This window comes from Rhea pennata, chromosome 31 (genome assembly GCF_028389875.1).
Source record: "Rhea pennata isolate bPtePen1 chromosome 31, bPtePen1.pri, whole genome shotgun sequence".
In the NCBI taxonomy this organism is placed as follows: Eukaryota; Metazoa; Chordata; class Aves; order Rheiformes; family Rheidae; genus Rhea; species Rhea pennata.
The window spans coordinates 1,225,925-1,242,048 of NC_084693.1; the positions used below are offsets into that span (position 1 = coordinate 1,225,925).

General features: G+C 71.0%; 3 protein-coding genes across 5 annotated transcripts; all 3 read right to left on the reverse strand.

Annotated features, from left to right (window-relative positions):
- Nucleotides 1–581: 581 nt before the first annotated feature.
- SLAMF1 (signaling lymphocytic activation molecule family member 1) lies at nucleotides 582–5,045 on the reverse strand. Its single transcript, XM_062597606.1, has 5 exons — nucleotides 4,988–5,045; nucleotides 3,173–3,499; nucleotides 2,587–2,856; nucleotides 1,536–1,822; nucleotides 582–1,335 (listed from the first exon to the last, which is right to left on the reverse strand). Exons 1-5 carry the CDS (start codon nucleotides 5,037–5,039, stop codon nucleotides 910–912), a joined length of 1,362 nt encoding a protein of 453 aa, XP_062453590.1. The 5' UTR covers nucleotides 5,040–5,045; the 3' UTR covers nucleotides 582–909.
- A 784-nt stretch (nucleotides 5,046–5,829) lies between these two features.
- Nucleotides 5,830–10,009, reverse strand: CD84 (CD84 molecule). Its single transcript, XM_062597905.1, has 4 exons — nucleotides 9,853–10,009; nucleotides 8,649–8,960; nucleotides 8,313–8,570; nucleotides 5,830–8,084 (listed from the first exon to the last, which is right to left on the reverse strand). The coding sequence occupies exons 1-4, from the start codon at nucleotides 9,995–9,997 to the stop codon at nucleotides 8,011–8,013; spliced, it is 789 nt and encodes a 262-aa protein (XP_062453889.1). The 5' UTR covers nucleotides 9,998–10,009; the 3' UTR covers nucleotides 5,830–8,010.
- Nucleotides 10,010–10,874: 865 nt separating this feature from the next.
- LOC134152519 (natural killer cell receptor 2B4-like) lies at nucleotides 10,875–14,606 on the reverse strand. 3 transcript variants are annotated; one of them, XM_062597959.1, is made up of 8 exons: nucleotides 13,011–14,606; nucleotides 12,669–12,941; nucleotides 12,403–12,492; nucleotides 12,140–12,213; nucleotides 11,974–12,039; nucleotides 11,827–11,892; nucleotides 11,589–11,648; nucleotides 10,875–11,282 (listed from the first exon to the last, which is right to left on the reverse strand). In XM_062597959.1, exons 1-8 carry the CDS (start codon nucleotides 13,945–13,947, stop codon nucleotides 11,205–11,207), a joined length of 1,644 nt encoding a protein of 547 aa, XP_062453943.1. In that variant the 5' UTR covers nucleotides 13,948–14,606; the 3' UTR covers nucleotides 10,875–11,204. The 3 variants fall into 3 exon arrangements, with proteins under 3 accessions (XP_062453943.1, XP_062453944.1, XP_062453942.1); XM_062597960.1 differs by having other exon boundaries at nucleotides 12,170–12,213; nucleotides 12,403–12,507; XM_062597958.1 differs by having other exon boundaries at nucleotides 12,403–12,507.
- Between the last annotated feature and the right edge of the window lie 1,518 nt (nucleotides 14,607–16,124).

Here is a 16,124-nt window from a genome sequence, read left to right on the forward strand (position 1 = left end):
TGCGCTGGGGCCCCGGGAGCTGCGCAGGCGCCGCGGCGCGGGGTCGCTTGGCCGCAGGGATGGGAGCTTTGCACTGTTTCCTGAGCACGGGGGCAAGCGCAGCCCTGCCCAGCCTCGGTGCGACAGCTGATGCCTTTTCCAGGCAAGCAGCTCAGCTGATTTTCATTAGTAATGAACTGAAGGACAAACAAAAGCCCCGATTCCCCTTCCGCCCCACTCATGCAGCCCTGGGAGGCTCTCACTCCAAACTTGCCAGCTGGGGGCTGCCCAGGACCCCCGCGGCCCCGGCCCCATCCTGCTTCGGGCCCCGGAGGGCACGGACGGAGGAGCAGAAGCACCGGCCGGGGCGGCAGGCGAAGGGCTCGTCCCCGTTCGTCACAGCTCTCGCACCGACCTCTCAGAGAGATTTTTTTTTTTTCTTTTTTTTTACTACAGATTTATTTTCCTTTCCCGTAGCTGCCGCCCGCGACAGCAGACCTGCTGCGTGTGACGGGGCGCGCGGGGGGTTATCGGGGTGCGCGGATGCCGGGGCTGCTCCCGCGCCGCCGGGCCGGACCCGCCGGGAGCCCGGCGCGGGGCGGCCGTGGGAGGGCGGCCGGCCGCGGAGCGGGGCTCCGGCGCTCGGCTCTCGCTTCCTCCCGCCTTCGAAGCCCCCCGGCGCCGGCTGCTGCGGGCCACGGGCTCCCTCTAGCGAAGCCGGGGGCCGCGAAGCGCCGGGGGAAGGGGGGGGCAGCGCAGCGGCCCGGCGGCGCTTCTCCTCTGGCCGCGGCTCTGCCCCGCGCTTTGCCGCTCCTTGGCCGCGGGGCCGCCGCCTGCAGCCGTCGGGGCTCGGCGCGGCGCTGCAGCCCGGTTCCCCGGAGCCGGCGGGGTCGTCTCCGGCGGGGTCGCCGGCACCGGCCGCGGCCAGGCTCAGATCTTGGGCAGCGTCACGCTGGCGTAGACCGTCGTCGGCCCCTGGTCGGGGCTCTGCGGCGGGAGCAAACGGCGGCCGTGGGGGCTTCCCCGGGGCGAGCGTCCGCCCGGGCTGCGCACGCGCCTGGGAAGCCGCTCCGGAAACCTGCAGGTTTCCTGCAGGAGCCACTTACGCCTGGAGGGATTTTGCAAAGGGGAAAAGCAAGCGGTGGGAACAGGCCCAGCGGCGGCCCTTACCTGCGAGCGCAGAGGGGGTCCCGGCCGGGCGGGTGGCTCTGTGTGGGGGCCGCGCGCGGGACACTGCTGCCGCGCCGGCGCGGGAGCCGGCGCCGTGTCCGGCGGCAGGCCGGTGGCGGCGGCGTAGATGGTGGTGCAAGCGGGGTGCTCGGCGGCGGCGGGCGGCCCGCGGGGGCCCCTCGGCTTCTGTGCGGGGAGCGAAGGATGAGCCGGCAGGACGCAGCGCAGAACACCCGTCGCGCCTCCAAACCGCCCTCCCTCCGGCCCGCCGGCGACCGTGCAGCAGCCGACGCTGCTCCCAGCCCGTCCCAAATGAACAGGCCGATTCCCGCGGCATCCTTGCCGTGCCGGAGCAGGACCGGCCGGGACCGCCGGGCTGCGCTTACCTCCGCCCGCTGCACCTGGGAGTAGATGGTGTGCACCGCGCCGTCCTCGGCGAGCGCCGCGCGCTCCTGCTTGGCGCCTGCTGCGGGCACGGAGGAGGCGACGGGATCAGCGGCGGAGCCTTTCCCGAGTGCGGCGGGACACGGTGGAGCCGTTTGCGCCGGGGCATGGGGGGACAGGACAGCCGGCGGGGGCACCCACAGCCCTGCTGCCTCGCAGGAAAGCCCTGCGGGGAGGCTTGGGGAGGCCGCCGGAGGGCGAGGGCACCGCGAGCCGGGGCGTCCGGGCACTCACCTGCGCGCCTGGCCGCCAGCGCCCCCGCCGCCATCGTCACCGCCGCGATCGGCACCGCCGCCGCCAGCACCAGGTGCCCCGTCCGCAGCCCGGCGCTGCCTGGGGAAGGGGCAGAGCGAGGAGCCGGCTGAGCGGCACAGCAGGAAGCACCCGGTAGGAAACGCTTTTCTGCAGCCGAACGCTTGCCCCGGCTGCCACCGAGCCACCGCCGGCAGCGAATAAAGCTGCCGGGGGGGGCCCGAAACGCCGGCTGCTCGGCAGAGCCCCGGCGTGGCCCGTGCGGCGGGGGGCTGGCGGGAAGCGCACCGCTCCCCCGGGAAGGGGCGGCCGCTCCTCTGCCCAGCACCGGTGAAAGCCCCTGCGTCACGCGGGAGGCGTCAGAAAGCCCCAGCGCGGCAGAGCGTGATTTCTGCCCCTGACGGGGAAGTTGCCGCCGAGGGGTTTTGGTTTTTTGTTTTTTGTTGTTTTTTTTTTTTTCCCCAATCCTCTGGAGACGTCGCGCCGGGCGAGTCTCCTGCGTGGGAGACGAGTGGTGGGGGCACGAGGGGCTCGGGGTGGGCGGCGCGGCGGACGATGCTTTTCCTGCTAAACCCTCCTTCCAGCAATGCAATGCAATGCAAAAAAAAAAATATATATATATATACGTGTATATATACACACACACCCCAAAGCCCCACAGCCTAAGGCGGCACCGAGGGGGCGAGCTGCGAGCTGGGCTGTGCCGCGGGCCCGGCCCCCTCGCCGTTCCCGGGGGCTCACCCTGCTGCTCGGGGCCGCACTCGGAGGTGTTGAAGGCCGCGGCTCGGCGGCTGACGGGGTTGGCGGCGGCGCAGGCGCAGGCCAGGCTGCCGTTGCGCAGGCTGTAGGAGAGGTGCAGGAGGCTGCCGTTGCGGGCGCAGAGGTGCGAGGCGCCGGCCCAGCTGTAGGAGACCTGGTCGCCCCGCTCCGCCGTGCAGTTGAGGATCACGGTGCAGCTGTCGTTGGCCAGCGTCCTGTTGAGCACTTGGATACGGGGCTCCGACACCGGCTCTGCAGGGAGGGATGGAGGGCGCCGGGGCTCGTTTCTGGGGAGGGACGCTGCCTTGTCCCCTGCCCCGCAAATCCCACCGCCCTCTTGCAGCTCCTCAAGAAACAGAGCTGGTCTAGCCCCAGTCCCTCTCCTGCCACAGCACCCCCGAATGACATTGGGAGCATGGAGAAGGATGGGGTCTACATGTACCCAGAAGCACCAGGAGACACCCAGAAGCACCGGATGCTCGAAGCACCAGGAGACATCCAGCTCATGGGCTGCAAGAGGGTGCAAGCGGCAAGGGCAGCATGGTCCCCCCCCATCACCATTTCTCACCGTACACTTCCAGCTCTATCTGCCAGACCCTCTCCATCGCTCCCTCGGTGATGATGTACTCGTAGAGCTGCCTGTCCTGCCTGCTGGTGTTGAGGATTTCCAGGGAGAAGTTGGCCTGGTGGAAGCGGGTCTGCTCCTGCATGTAGTTGGTGTAGTTGCCACCCGAGTACTTGAGCAGCACCAGCTTGCTCTGCGGGTCCTCGGTGTCCCGCTTCCAGACGGCCGTGCCGGAGCGCACCGTCAGCTCCTGTAATTCCAGGGGGATCCGCAGGAACGTCGCCTTCCCCAGGGTCCCCAGCACCGTCTCCCTCGTCCCGCGGCTCGCGCCTGGGAGGAGAGCCGAGAGAAGGGCTGGAGGACACGCGGGCAGCCCGACGCCTCTTCCTCCGCCCGCCCCGTCCCCGGAGCCGGGCGCGACGGCCGCGGTCCTCCGCGGGGGCACGGCTTGCGGACGGCGGGACGCGCGCGGGGATCCGCGGCCGAGGCCGGGGGGCGGGTGGGAGACGCTGCCCTCCTCCGCTCTTCCTCTGCCCGCGGCGCCGAAGGCAGCGGCCGTCATTTGCATGAGCGAAGGTTCTTCAGCTGCGGCTGCAGAAACCTTCTGGAGGACTTTCCTTCTGGACGCTGCGACAGAGGCGCAGCCTCGCGGGGGCAGGCGCCGGGCTACGTCCAGGCTCCGCGGGGCCGAGGGGGCCCCCGCGATGCTTCGCCCTCTCTGCCCGTGAGCCCGTGACTCACGTTTCCCCGGGCTCCAGGTTACCTAGCGCCTGTTTGCGTAGGAAACAGGGCGCCGAGGGATGCCAGCTCAGCGCCGCTTTCCTACGAATTTTCTCTCCACTGGAGCAAGGGCTTGCACCAAAACAGGGCAGGGGGAGGGGGGCGGAAAACAGGCCTGGAGAGGCCTAGATAAACCCAGCATCTGCCTCGCCTGCCCTCGTTCCGGTAAAAGCCACAAAACCAGCTTTCCTCGCCCGCCGTCCCGCGGGCCTCGCTCTTCTCGGCCGTTCCCACGGCGGCGCGAGAGCCGGCAGGGTCCCGGCCCGCCGGCGGCCCCTTCCCGCTGCCCGGCGTCCCGCAGAGCCCAGCGCCGCGCGGGATGCTGCTTTCCGCCGTGTTTCCGCTCTGCTGCAGCGCGCAGCGTTTCTGGCGCGCGGCGGTTAAGCGCCGACGATTACGGCTGGAAAAGCCCTTTCTGCATCACGGTAGAACAACCCTCCGCCGCAGCCCGAAGCGGTTCCCGGAGAGGCGGCGGAAGGCTGCTCGCCGGCACCGGCTCGGCGGGAGCGCGGCAGGCAGGGCGGCCGCCCGGCCCGGAAGGCGGGCGAGGGCGGCGGAGGAGAGCGGACGCCGGCAGCGCCGGCACGACGCCGAGCCCGCGGCGGCCGGGGCGGCACTCGAGCGGGACTTTCGCCGTGCGAGGTGGAGAGAAAACCCCGAGGGGGATTTTAAGAGGAGGCATTCGAGTAATAGCGAGCAGCAAAGCTGCGGGAGAAATCCCGGCCGGGCAGAGATTGCCGCCACCTCGCCGCCCCGCCGCCGCGGCCGGTCCCGACCGAAGGGAGAGTTTTGGAAGGGGGAGCACGAGCGGCGCCCTGGGGACGGGTTTCCCACCGTTCTTGCAGAGCTTCGGCAGCGTCTCCGAGCTCCGGGCGCCCGGGAAGCGGCGCCGGCGGGACGCGCCGGTGAGACGCTCCGTTACGGCAAGTCGGCGTCTCCCCACCACCACCACCACCGCCACCGCCGCCGCTGCTGCCCCCCCCGTCGCCGCAGCCGAGCCGCCCGCAGCCCCCCGCCCCCGCCCGGCGCCCCACGTACCCCAGGCGCAGCAGAAGGAGCTCAGCAGCCAGAGGCAGGCGCCGCAGCCCATGGCGCGGTCGGGGCGCCCGCGGCGCGGCACTGCCGGCAGCGCCCGCCGCCCCCCCCTATAAGCCCAGGTGTACCCAGCGCAGAGGCGCGGCGTGGGCCATGTGTTTCCTGTTTTTTTGGCTGAGCGATTCTTTTTTTTTTTTTTTTTTTTTCTGTTTTCTTGAGTGGAAAGTATTCAAAGCAGAGATGATGCTGAACGCTTCGCCGGAGAGCGCTCGGGGACCGGCGGCGGCTTGGCACCGGGCTGCCGTCATCCTGCCACGGGTCCCTAACCAGGCGCTCAAATACGGGAAGCGACCGGCAGGGAAACAATTTCGTGTACGGTAACGGCCTCCCCGTGCCGGGCGGCACCGCGGAGCGGGGCCTCCCCCGGCGCCGCTGCTCCGGTGAGGGCAGGCGGAGGGGCGTCCGCCCCCGCGAAGCAGCCGGGGCCGGGGGCCGGCAGGGCAGCGAGCAGCCGAGCGCGGGGAAAGCACCACCCGCTCGCCGCTAAGGGCCGCGGGGAGCGGGGCTCCCGCTGCGTTTTTAGCAGAGGGAATTACTCACCTGCGCCCAGGCGTTTCAAAAAACAGGAGGAATATATATATAAATTTTTTTCCCTATTGCTCGCTTCAGGTTTTTGGTGCTTTCTTCTGCACTGGTTTCCAGAGGAAAACAGAGGCGATAGCGTGAAGCAGGAACTCTCCTGCTATTTTAAAGCAGGCCAAACCAACCTCAGTGCCGTAACCAAATAAAAGACGAACTCAAATGTCCACAGTGTTTAATGGAGCTGGTTCCCAACAGTTCCATAAAAGCAGGTTTGGTGGGCAATAAATTATCTCTAATGAGGAAAAAAGGGAAAAAAAAGCTTTTGCCTAAAGCCCTGCTGGAGCATTCGGCGCCCCGTCGCACCCCGACAGACTATTTCTTGCCACTTAGAAAGTATCTAGTTAAGAAAACAGGATATTTCCCGGTGACTAAGCCGCGCTCTCTGTGCACCGAGGGGAAAGAGCTGGTAAGAGGCCTAAGCAAGCCAGGATGAGTAAGATGCAGATGAGCGGGATGCTGCTGCCTCCCCGTCACGCGGCAGCTTCGGTCCGGCCGAAAGGGGCCCGAGGTTGGCGCCGGCCCGGGACGCTCGGGGCGGGCGCTCAGGCGGGCAGCGAGGGGCTGCGGGCACAGCCCGCCCGAAACGCCCGCCGCGGGGCATCCTGCAAAGCGGCGAGCCGCCCCGGGCGGAAAATCCGGTCCCAAAGGCCGGGCACCGCGCAGGCACGCGTGCCCCGCTCCCGGAAAGGTCTACGCGCCCGTGGGGACGCCGGGATCTCGCCTTGCCGGCTGCCTGGAGGCAAAGTATTCGACAAGTAAAAGCAGCAAGAAAAACCTTCCTGGAAGCATCTGGGAGCCTGAAGGGGAGGGAAAAATACTGTGATGGGCACTCACGGAAAAACACCTTTTTCCTAAAAATGATGATCTCAAACGTCATCATTTGCCCCATTAGACCCCAAGCCGGCTCAGACCGAAGTCTCCAGGCTGAGGAAGGTAACGGGGGGCCCGGGGAGCCTTCGCCCCGTGGGGAGCCTGGCTCTTCCTCGCGGGAGGGTTCCCCGGGGCTTTGCCCACCTGGGAAAGGACCCGGAGCAATGCAGATATTTCTGGGGGAATTTCTGCAAAAACCATACATCAGTGCAAAAACCAACACCCGCCCAGCAGGGTGCCAGAGCCACGCGTGAGCTGTGGCATGCCAGGAATTACCCCGAGCCGCTCACTAAAACCAGGAGCTGGGATGACTCGCGCTCATTAGGGATGTTCAGAGGAGCCAGCGAGGTCCCTGCTGACCCTTCGGTGAATCTGGCCTTGGGAGTCTTTGCCTAATGGTGGCTCCGGGAAGCGACGCCTCTTGGATTTAGAGGCGAGAGCCCGAGTCTCTCCTTTCGCGGGCCGGTTTTCCCGTGGTTAGCGGGTGCCGTGCCGAAGCCCAAGGGACTGGGGCAGTGGACCGCCGCGTCCCGCGGCAGCCGGTCGCCCCGCATCCCCGTCCGTCCTCGCAGAGCTGGGGACCATCTCCATCGCCCGTGAGACACATCCTCCTGCCCCGATGGAGGGGATGAAACAGGCCCGTGGCGCCAGGCTGCGCTCCGGGAGCCGGGAACGGCCGTGGGAGCGGCCGCAGCGCGGGATGCGCGGCTCCCCCCGGCTGGGTCTGAGCTCCCGCATCGCCCCCCGCTGCCCCCCGAGCAGCCGGCTGCTGTGCAGAGTCGGAAGGGTTTGCAACAGACACCTCAAAACACGGCATTTAAGGTGACAAGGGGAAAAAAAATTAATGCGCAGAGATGCACATTGCCAAAGGCAGGAATCGGACTCGCCCTCCCGCGCTGCCAAGCCTCAGCTCTGCCCCCCACCCCAGAGATGCTCCGGAGCTCCGGGCCCGGGCGCCACGCAGTGCCTCGTGCCCCCGGCGCTCTCGGGGACCCCGGCACGGCGTCTTTCCAGCTTCTCGGGGCGCGAGGCGTTTCGGAGCATCCTTCGCCGCGGAGCTGGGCGCCGCACGCGGTGCTCCGCCTTGCTGGAGCTTTCAAAGCACCGTGGTGAGAAATGAGAGAAATGCTGCACGTTTGGTTTTTTCTTTTCCTCTGACCCGCGGAAGCCGATCTCCGATTACAACACAGCCTCACGGGGCCGGGAGGGGAAACCGAGGCAAGGAAGAAAGAGGAAACCTTTGCCGAGAGCGGCCGGCGGGGCTGGGAGCGGGCAGCGCTCGCCCAGGCCCGCGGGGAGCAGCTGCCCGTGGATGAGATGCTCTTCAGCACGACTCCTGCGGATGCCTTTTCCCCGCAAAGGCTGCAGAAACGGGAGCCCCAGGCCCCGGCAGGACCTCGGTTACCTCCGACGGCCCCAGGCGGCATCCGCAGCGCCGGGAAACCACAGCTCTCTGCAGGCTCGGAGGCCTCATCCGGGGACGGGAAGCAGCGAGCTGGCGGCAGGGTGCATCGTTAAACCAGGAGGAGGAGGAGGAGGAAGGCCAGAGCCGAAGGCACCTCAGTCTTCTGGGCCACGGAGGGCTCAGCTGGAGGGAGACCCGAGCGCCCGTGAGCGCGGGCAGGGGCGTTTTGCGGCCCCGCTGCGCCCGCTCCGGAACGGGGCCGACCGCTGCCGCGAGCGGGGATGCCGCCGGCCCGCAGGGACCCGCCGCCCCCCGGCCCGGGGGGGGGGGTCCTGGCCGCGGGGCCGGGGCCACCGTGCAGCCCCTCGCCGGCGGGTTTTCCCGTGCAGCGAGCGCCGAGGGGGCCGGTACCTTCCCAGGAGCAGGGGTGCCGGTAGGTCAGCGAGGCGTTGCTGGAGGAGACGGGGTTGCTGGCTCGGCACGTGTACGTCTCCACCACGGGGCTGAAGGAGAGGTGGAGCTGGGCGCCGGGGCTCTCCGCCAGCCGCTGCCGGGGCAGGATCCACTCGTACGTCACGTCCTCGAGGGCCACGGAGCAGGTCAAGTTGACCTCGCAGTGCTCGGCGTCCCCCTCCATCTCAGCTCGCACCGTGGGCTTCGGCACCGGCTCTGCAAGGGGCGGCGCGGCGTCACGGCCCCCACCCCGCGCCCGTCCGTCCGTCCGTCCGCCCGCCCGACCTCGCTCACCGTGCACCGTCAGGCGGACGCTCTCCGTGTGCTCCCTGCCGGCCCCGTCCTCCAGGTAGAGCCAGTACGTGCCGCTGTCGCTTTTCCGCAGGCAGCGGACGCGCAGCGTGTTGTTGGGGAAGAGCTCCAGGCGCCGGTGGAAGAGGGGGTCGGGGTAGCTGGGGGTCTCGCTGCCCTTCCGGATGGCGATTTTCTGGGTGTTCCCGTAGCGCCAGTGCACTTGGTAGGCGGGGCGGTTCTGCCGCCCGGCGCTCAGGTACGCCTCGCCGGCAACGGCGCCGTGCACCGCCGGCTGCCCGGCCTGCGCCGCCGCTGCCGGGAGAGCGCAGCGTGGCGGCCCCGCGCCGCGGCACGGCCCCCTGCGCAGCCCCCCACCCCGGCACGGCCCCTTGCGCAGCCCCCCCAGCGCATCTCCCTGTGCCCCAGCCTGGCTCCTCGTGCAGCCCCCCCAGCCCGGCTCCCCACACAGCCCCCCGGCACAGTTCCCTGTGCCCCAGCCTGGCTCCCCATGCAGCCCCCCCGGCCCGGCTCCTCGTACCCCGGCACAGCTCCCCGCACAGCCCCCCCGGCCCAGCTCCCCGTGCCCCAGCCTGGCTCCCCACGCAGCCCCCGGCACAGGTCCCTGCACTGCGGCCCAGCTCCCAATGCAGCCCCCCCCAGCACAGCTCCCCACGCAGCCCCCCGGCACAGCTCCCCATGCCACGGCCCAGCTCCCCATGCAGCCCCCCCCAGCACAGCTCCCCACGCAGCCCCCTGGCCCAGCTCCTCGCACAGCCCTCCAGCCCAGCTCCCTGCGCAGCCCCCCGGCACAGCTCCCCGAGCCGCGGCCCGGCTCCCCGCACGGCCCCCCGGCACAGCTCCCCGAGCCGCAGCCCGGCTCCCCGCGCAGCCCCCCCGGCACAGCTCCCCGAGCCGCAGCCCGGCTCCCCGCGCAGCCCCCCGGCACAGCTCCCCGAGCCGCAGCCCGGCTCCCCGCGCAGCCCCCCGGCACAGCTCCCCGAGCCGCAGCCCGGCTCCCCGCACGGCCCCCCGGCACAGCTCCCCGAGCCGCGGCCCGGCTCCCCGCGCAGCCCCCCGGCACAGCTCCCCGAGCCGTGGCCCGGCTCCCCGCGCAGCCCCCCGGCACGGCTCTGCCGCCGCTCTCCGTCCTCGCCCCACCAGGAAAGCGCCCCCGTCGCCGGCTGCGGCGCCCCGGCCGCCCTACCTTGCGGCAGGAGGACGAGAAGCGCCATTGCTACCCCCGCCACCGTCTCCACCCGGCAGCGCCGGGGCGGCGAGCCCCCTGCCCCGAGGGCGGTGGGGCTTTCTTGGCAGCCCCCCACCGCCCGGCGCGCCCCACGGCACAGCATGGCGCAGCACGGCGGCAGTTCCTCATTAGCCTCCGGAAGCAGAGCGCGGTGTTGGGCCGGATCTCGGGGCGTCACCGCGCGGCTGTGCCGGGGCTCCCTGCACCCCAGCGTTGAGGCTCTCCCACCGCTGCCGCGGGCACCCACGTGCCGACCTTTCCCGGGGCGCAGGGGAAAGGTCCCCCCTTAGGGTCCCCCCCTTGGGGACCCTCCGGACGCGGCCCGGGTGCGGGGGGGAAGGGGACGGGAAGGGGGCGGGAAGGATCCGTCGGGCGCCCACCCGTGCACCGCTAGCCCTCGCTTGCAAGGGCTCGGCCGAGCCGACGGGTTTCGGCTCTGCTACGGCCGCGCCAAACGCGGCCCCTGCCCCGAGCAGCGGTTTGGCGCATGCACGGCCGCGGCGAGACCCCAGCGTCACCTCCGTCCCGGCGAGGAGCCGGCGGCGGAGGCGTGTCCAGGCTCGTGCCGTCGTGCGAACGGTGCTGAGCGCCGGCGGCGTCAGCCCAGCGGAGACGGGAACGCAAACTGGGAAGCGAACTGCAGCCTCGGCGCTAGCGGCAAATCGTCTCCAAAGCAGCCCCCCCCCGGCAGCACAAACTACCGTCCCAGCACGGAGCCGCGCGCGCCGACAGATGTGCCGACTCTGCGGGCCGGGACTTGCCCCCCGCTCCCGGTGCCCGTTCGGAGACGGCGGCCTCGGCGGCGATCCCTGCCGTGCCGTTGACAATCCCAACCGGAGCGGCCTTCGGAGCTCTTCCCGCTCCCCCCCGCCCAGGCTCGCTCCCGCTAGAGATACGCGGGGTCCCCTCGGCTCCGGGCGTCCCGGCGGCACCGGTCCGGGCTCCCTCCCGGGGTCGATTAAACACGCGCCACAGCTGCCTCGTTGCGCTCGAGCTTTTATTTGCACCTAACTAAAGCCCCAAGGCGTGTTGAGCCTGTCGAGACCTGGAGGAAAAGAGAAACAAAAGGAGCAGATCGCCCCGGCGCGCGCCCACCGCCCATCGCGCTCCAAAGCCGGCTCCTCCCGCGGGAGCTGCCGGGCGCCGGGGCTCCGGCAAGGTGCAGCCGGGCTTTGCAGCCGTCGGAAGGACCCGGCCGGCGACGTCTCCGTCTCTGTCCCGGTGCCCGTCCCCGGCTCCGTCCCCGGCGGAGGGGCGCCCGCGGCGCTTGCTCCGGGAGAGGCAGCCCGCGGAGCGGCGTGCCGGGGCGGCTAGGCGAGGCGGGGGCCCGCGGGAGCCGGCGGCGGGGGCCGCAGCGGGACGCGCCAGCGGCTGCAGGCCTCCACGGGCTGCAAGGGAACCGGCGAGGCTGAGCGGGTGCCCGCGAGGGGCTCGTGGCGCTCCGGGGCCCCCCGAGGCTTTCGGCGTTTCCGTGGGCCCGCGGGGCTTTTCTTAGGAGAAATTTAAGACAAACGCGCCCGGAGCGGGGACGGGGAGCCAGGAGGGTGGGGGGGATGAAACCAGGAGAGCAAGGCGCTCCGACGCGGCCGAGCTGCGCGCGGGACCGAGGGCGAGAGGCGCGAGCTCGCGGGGCGAGCGGAGCCGGGGCCGCCGCGGGGGAGCGGAGCGAGGCCCCGGGGGGGGGGGTCCGCTACCTCGGCGTAGGCGGTGGAGGTGAGAGACGGCTCGATCCTCTTCGTCTTGATGGAAGGGGGCTGCAAAGCGGAGCGGGACAAGCCTTTAGGGAGGCCGCAGCTCGCCGCCGCCGCGGAGGTCTCCGCGGCTCGGCCGCGACGCAAGACCCGGAGCCCGCTGAGCGCCCGCGCCCCGCGGCACGGGGGGGACCGAGGTTTCCGAGCCCTGGCGAAGCGACGGGCGCTGGGAGACGCTCACCCCCTTCCTGGGCTGCACGGTGGCGTAGATGGTGTGGTTCTCGGGCTTCTGCGGGCAGCCGGGCCCCTGGCGCGGGGAGCGTGGGCACGGTTAACGCCGCGAGCCCGTCCCGCGGCCCCGGCGCCCGGCAGCTCGCGCCGACCTTACCGGCGTCTTGGAGCAGACCGTGGTGTAGATGGTGTTTCCCACCAGGGCGACCTCGCTGCTGCCGTTCTGCGGCGGGGAGAGAAACGGGCGCCGAGCTCGGCCGGGGGATCCGGCTCGGGGGGGGGGGGGGGGGGGGGACGCTTTACGGGGCGGTGGGGGCACTCACGCGGTCGCGGCTGTGCCGGGCACTGCCCACCTCCTCGTAGACCGTCAGCGGCTCCTCGGTGTTTCCCACGGGGCCTTAGGCGACGGGAGCGAGAGGATCGGCATTTTAGGAGATCCAGACCCCCGCGGGAAGCGCGCGAGCAAAGCGAACGGGACGGAAAGAGGGATCTCGCCGCGCCGTGGGGACGCTCCGCGCCGGTCCGGGGGGGACAAGGTGCCGCGGGGCCGGCGCCGAGCGGGGCCGCGCCGCCAGCAGCGCCTCACCTCGCCTCCTCCGGCACCTCCAGGCGAGCGCGAGGGCCACGGAGATGGCCAGCAGCAGCCCCAGGGCCACGGCCAGCGTCCACCACAGCTCTGGGGGGAAAAACCCTGGGGAGAATGGAGGGCGGACGGAACGGGGCGGCCGTGGACACGGGGCAGAGCCCGCGCTCAAGCGCGTCCCGCAGCCGCCGCGCGCACGCGCCCGCCCGAGCCGCGCAGCAGGCGGGACGAGCCCCCGGGCCGGGCCGCCCGGCGCCGCGGCGAGTCACCTGCGGGGCTGCAGAGCGCCGAGACGTCGGTGCTGGCCGCGGCCCAGCTCACGGCGTTGCTGGCGTTGCAGAGGTAGACGGTGCCGTTGGCGTCCGCGCGGAGCCGCAGCTGCAGGGAGAGCCGCTGGCCCAGGGCTTCGGGGGCCGCTCCGGCCCACCGCCAGCTGTAGGTGACGTTGCCGGCGCAGGGGACGGCGCAGGCCAGCGAGACGTTGCACCAGCCGTGCTCGCGCTGCACCACGCGCGCCTCCAGCGCCGGCCGGCACACGGGCGCTGGAAGGACGGGGGCGGTGAGCGGGGCCGGGGCTGCGCCGCCGCCGCCGCCGCCGCCCGGCTGCTCACCCTGCACCGACACGCAGAAGGAGCGCTGGGAAATCTCGGAGCTTTTTGAATCCATGAAATGCACCGAGTAGACGCCGCCGTCGGCCTTGCTGACGGGGTCCACGCGCAGGGAGTGCGTCTCCCACTCGAAATCGGTTCGCTGGCTGAAGGGGCTCACGGGGGGCCGCTCAACGACACCACTGCCTCTCCGGGCCGTCAGGATTCGGAGCTGCTCTCCCGCATCCAGCCTCACTCGCCAGTCGATGCTTTCCCAGTGCTGTGGCCAGTTTTGGGGCACCAAGCGCAGCGCTGCTCCGACAGCCACCGCCACGTCCTCGCACCCTGGGCGTTTGCAAAGCGCAGGAGCGAGAGCTGAGCAGGGGCAGCAGCGACCCGGGGAGGGCGCCCGGCCACCCGCCGCTCCGGAGGGACCCGGGAGCCCCCGGGAGCCCTGGCCGGTCGGCCGTGGCCTGCCCACGTTGCACCGTCCCTGCCGCCCTGCAGACCCTGCAATAGCCCCGTCGGGCGGCTCCTTTGGGCCCTGCTCCCTCCCTGCCGGGGAGCAGGGGGGCCTTCGCCTGCCGGACCTCCGCACGGCCGAGAAGCTGCGTTGATGCCCCCCACCCGCCCTGTCCTGCTTTCCACGCCAGCCCCGGGTGTCAAGGGCCCTGGCGGAGCCGCGATAAAAAGCCCCTAAAACAAGCAAACACAAGCGGCCACCGGCGATGGGTGCAGCCGGGGCCGGGTGCAGGCGGCTTTTCCCCTCTGAGCAAGTGCCGGCACAGCCGCCCCGGCTCGCACCGCCTCCCCGGGAAAGCCGCAGCCCCCGGGCGCACTGCTGGGCCCCGGGTTCCTGCAGCGAGCTGGAGCTGTGCACGGGGAAGAGCAGGGCCTGGAAAACAAGGAGCTGGCCCTGCCCCGGGAGCTGCTGTCGGCTCCCGGCCCTGGCAGGTCGCATCTGGGGCTGATTCCCATCCCAGGCGGCTCCTTCCCATCGCTCCCAGCCCCAAAGCGCCCTGGGGCGAGAGGGACTCTAAATGCTGCTTCGGGGCTGCTCAGCGCTGTGAGATGATATTGAGGCACCTTGATGGCACCAGTTGAGCCTCACTTGTTTAGTTGCTCCTTCTTCCCCTTGCAAATCCTCGCTTCCCCAGGGGTTGCTCATCTCTGCTTCCTGTCTTTGCAAGAAAAGGACCCAAAGGGAAATTTGGAAGCAAAGACATAGCAGAGATGTTAAAAGAGCAGCGTTTTGCCCCGCGCTGCGCCCCGGTCCTTGCGCGGCACTCGGCCGCCCGCTCCGCCCTGGCAGCGGCCCGGGTGCGTTGCACGGAGGCGGTCGCGCGCTGCCCGGGGCTGCTCGCCGGGTAGGAGCTCGCACCCTGCAAAGGGCCAAGCGCGGCGGCGAACTGCAGCGCGACCTGGGCCGGCGGTGCCGGCCAGCCCGGCGGCGAGGGGGGAGGCAGGTGCTGGCGTGTGGGCATGCAGGTTCGGGGAAGAAATGACTCAACATCTGCCGCGTGGTCCGAAGGTGCGATCAGCGCTCGCTGCCTGCAGCCGGCACGAGCACCAGGGCCGGCCCGGCGCGGGTCAGCCGCACCGGCGGGCGGCTTCCGCAGCTGCTGCTGCAGGCTCGGTCGCTCCAGCTTTGAGCTGAAATCGCAGGCAAAAGGGGCTGCGGAGAAAACTGGCCTCGAAAAGCTGTGCGTCTGGGAAGGTCTGGACGGACCGCGGTCCCGGGCGCTGCTCCAGGAGGAAGGAAACTTGCTTTGAGTGAGCCCGGGGCCCTGCGCCCTGCAGGCAGCTGCCTGCAAAGGGGAACCGGCACCGGGGACGGGCTGGGCCGCCGTTACCTGCTTCGGGCCGGGCCGAGAGCCCCGCCGGCGCCGGCGCCGGTCCGCACGCTGCCCCGCTCCGCAGCCCCGCCGGCCGCCGGGCCGGGCCGGGCAGCTCGGGTCGCCGCAGCCAGCCCCGTTTTGCAGACCGCCCCCGTTTTGCAGACCGACCCCCTCCCCGTGCATCGCCCCCCATCCTCCTCCTCCTCCTCTTCCTCACCTGCGGCGGCGGCGGCGAGCAGCGCCAGGCACAGCAGCGGCGGCCGCCGGGCGCCCGCCGGGGCCATGGTGCGCGAGCGCCCGGGCGTCCCGCGGCGAGGGGAGAAGCTCCCCCGAGACGGCGACTTGTCCGTCAGCAGCTTCCGCTGCCTCCTGCGGTTTCTGCGCACCCCTCGCCCGCGCGCAACATCCTCCGCGCAGCGGAGCGGGCGCCCGGGGGGGGCTCGCGCCCTGGGGGGCGGTTGCTTTCCCTTTGCAGCGCGGCTCCGGAGGAGGCTCCGGCTCCAGCTCCGGAGAGGCGCGAGGCTCTCGGGGCTGCAGCCGGCTCTCAGGGCCGAGGGGAGCCCCCCGGCGCCATCGCGTTTGGCGGCCTCCCGAAGAGCCCCGACGTGGAAGCGGCTCCCGAGCCGGCGGGGCCGCGGCGTCTCCCTGCAAACGGAGCAAAGAGCTGCGGCAGCAACCCTGCGGCCCCCGGCGCGAGGCTCGGGGCGACGCGGCGCCTCGCAGCCCCGAGCTCCCTGCGCCCGGCGCTCCTCGCGTCCCTGCCCGCGCCGCGGCACCGGGATTGGGGAGCTGGGGCCCGGGGCTCCCCGGCCGGGCCGCAGGCCGGAGGGGCCGGCCCACCGCAGCGCACGCCTCCGTGCCGCCTTGTTCCCTTTCCTGCCGGGTTCGGAGAAAAGGGGCCGCGGCGGCTCGGCACAGCTCGGCTCGGCTCAGCTCGGCTCGGCACAGCTCGGCTCGGCACGGCGCAGCTTGGCACCGCTCCACTCAGCACCGCGCGACTCGGCTCAGCTCAGCTCAGCTCGGCTCAGCACGGGTCGGCTCAGCTCGACATGGCTTGGCTCAGCGTGGCTTGGCTCGGTGCAGTGCGGCTCGACTTGGCTCGGCACCGCATCCTGTGCGAGCCAGCGCGTGCAGCAGGCTGCGGGGCCAGGAAAAGCCTCGTCGCGAGAAGAAAAACCCCAGCCAGCCAAAGCCCAAAGCGAACCGTGCCTGCCGAAGGCCGGAAAGCTTCGCTGCCGGAGTTACCGCTTAAATTAGGCCGTTAAGGAGGAGTTATTTTGAGGAGGATATGTATTATATA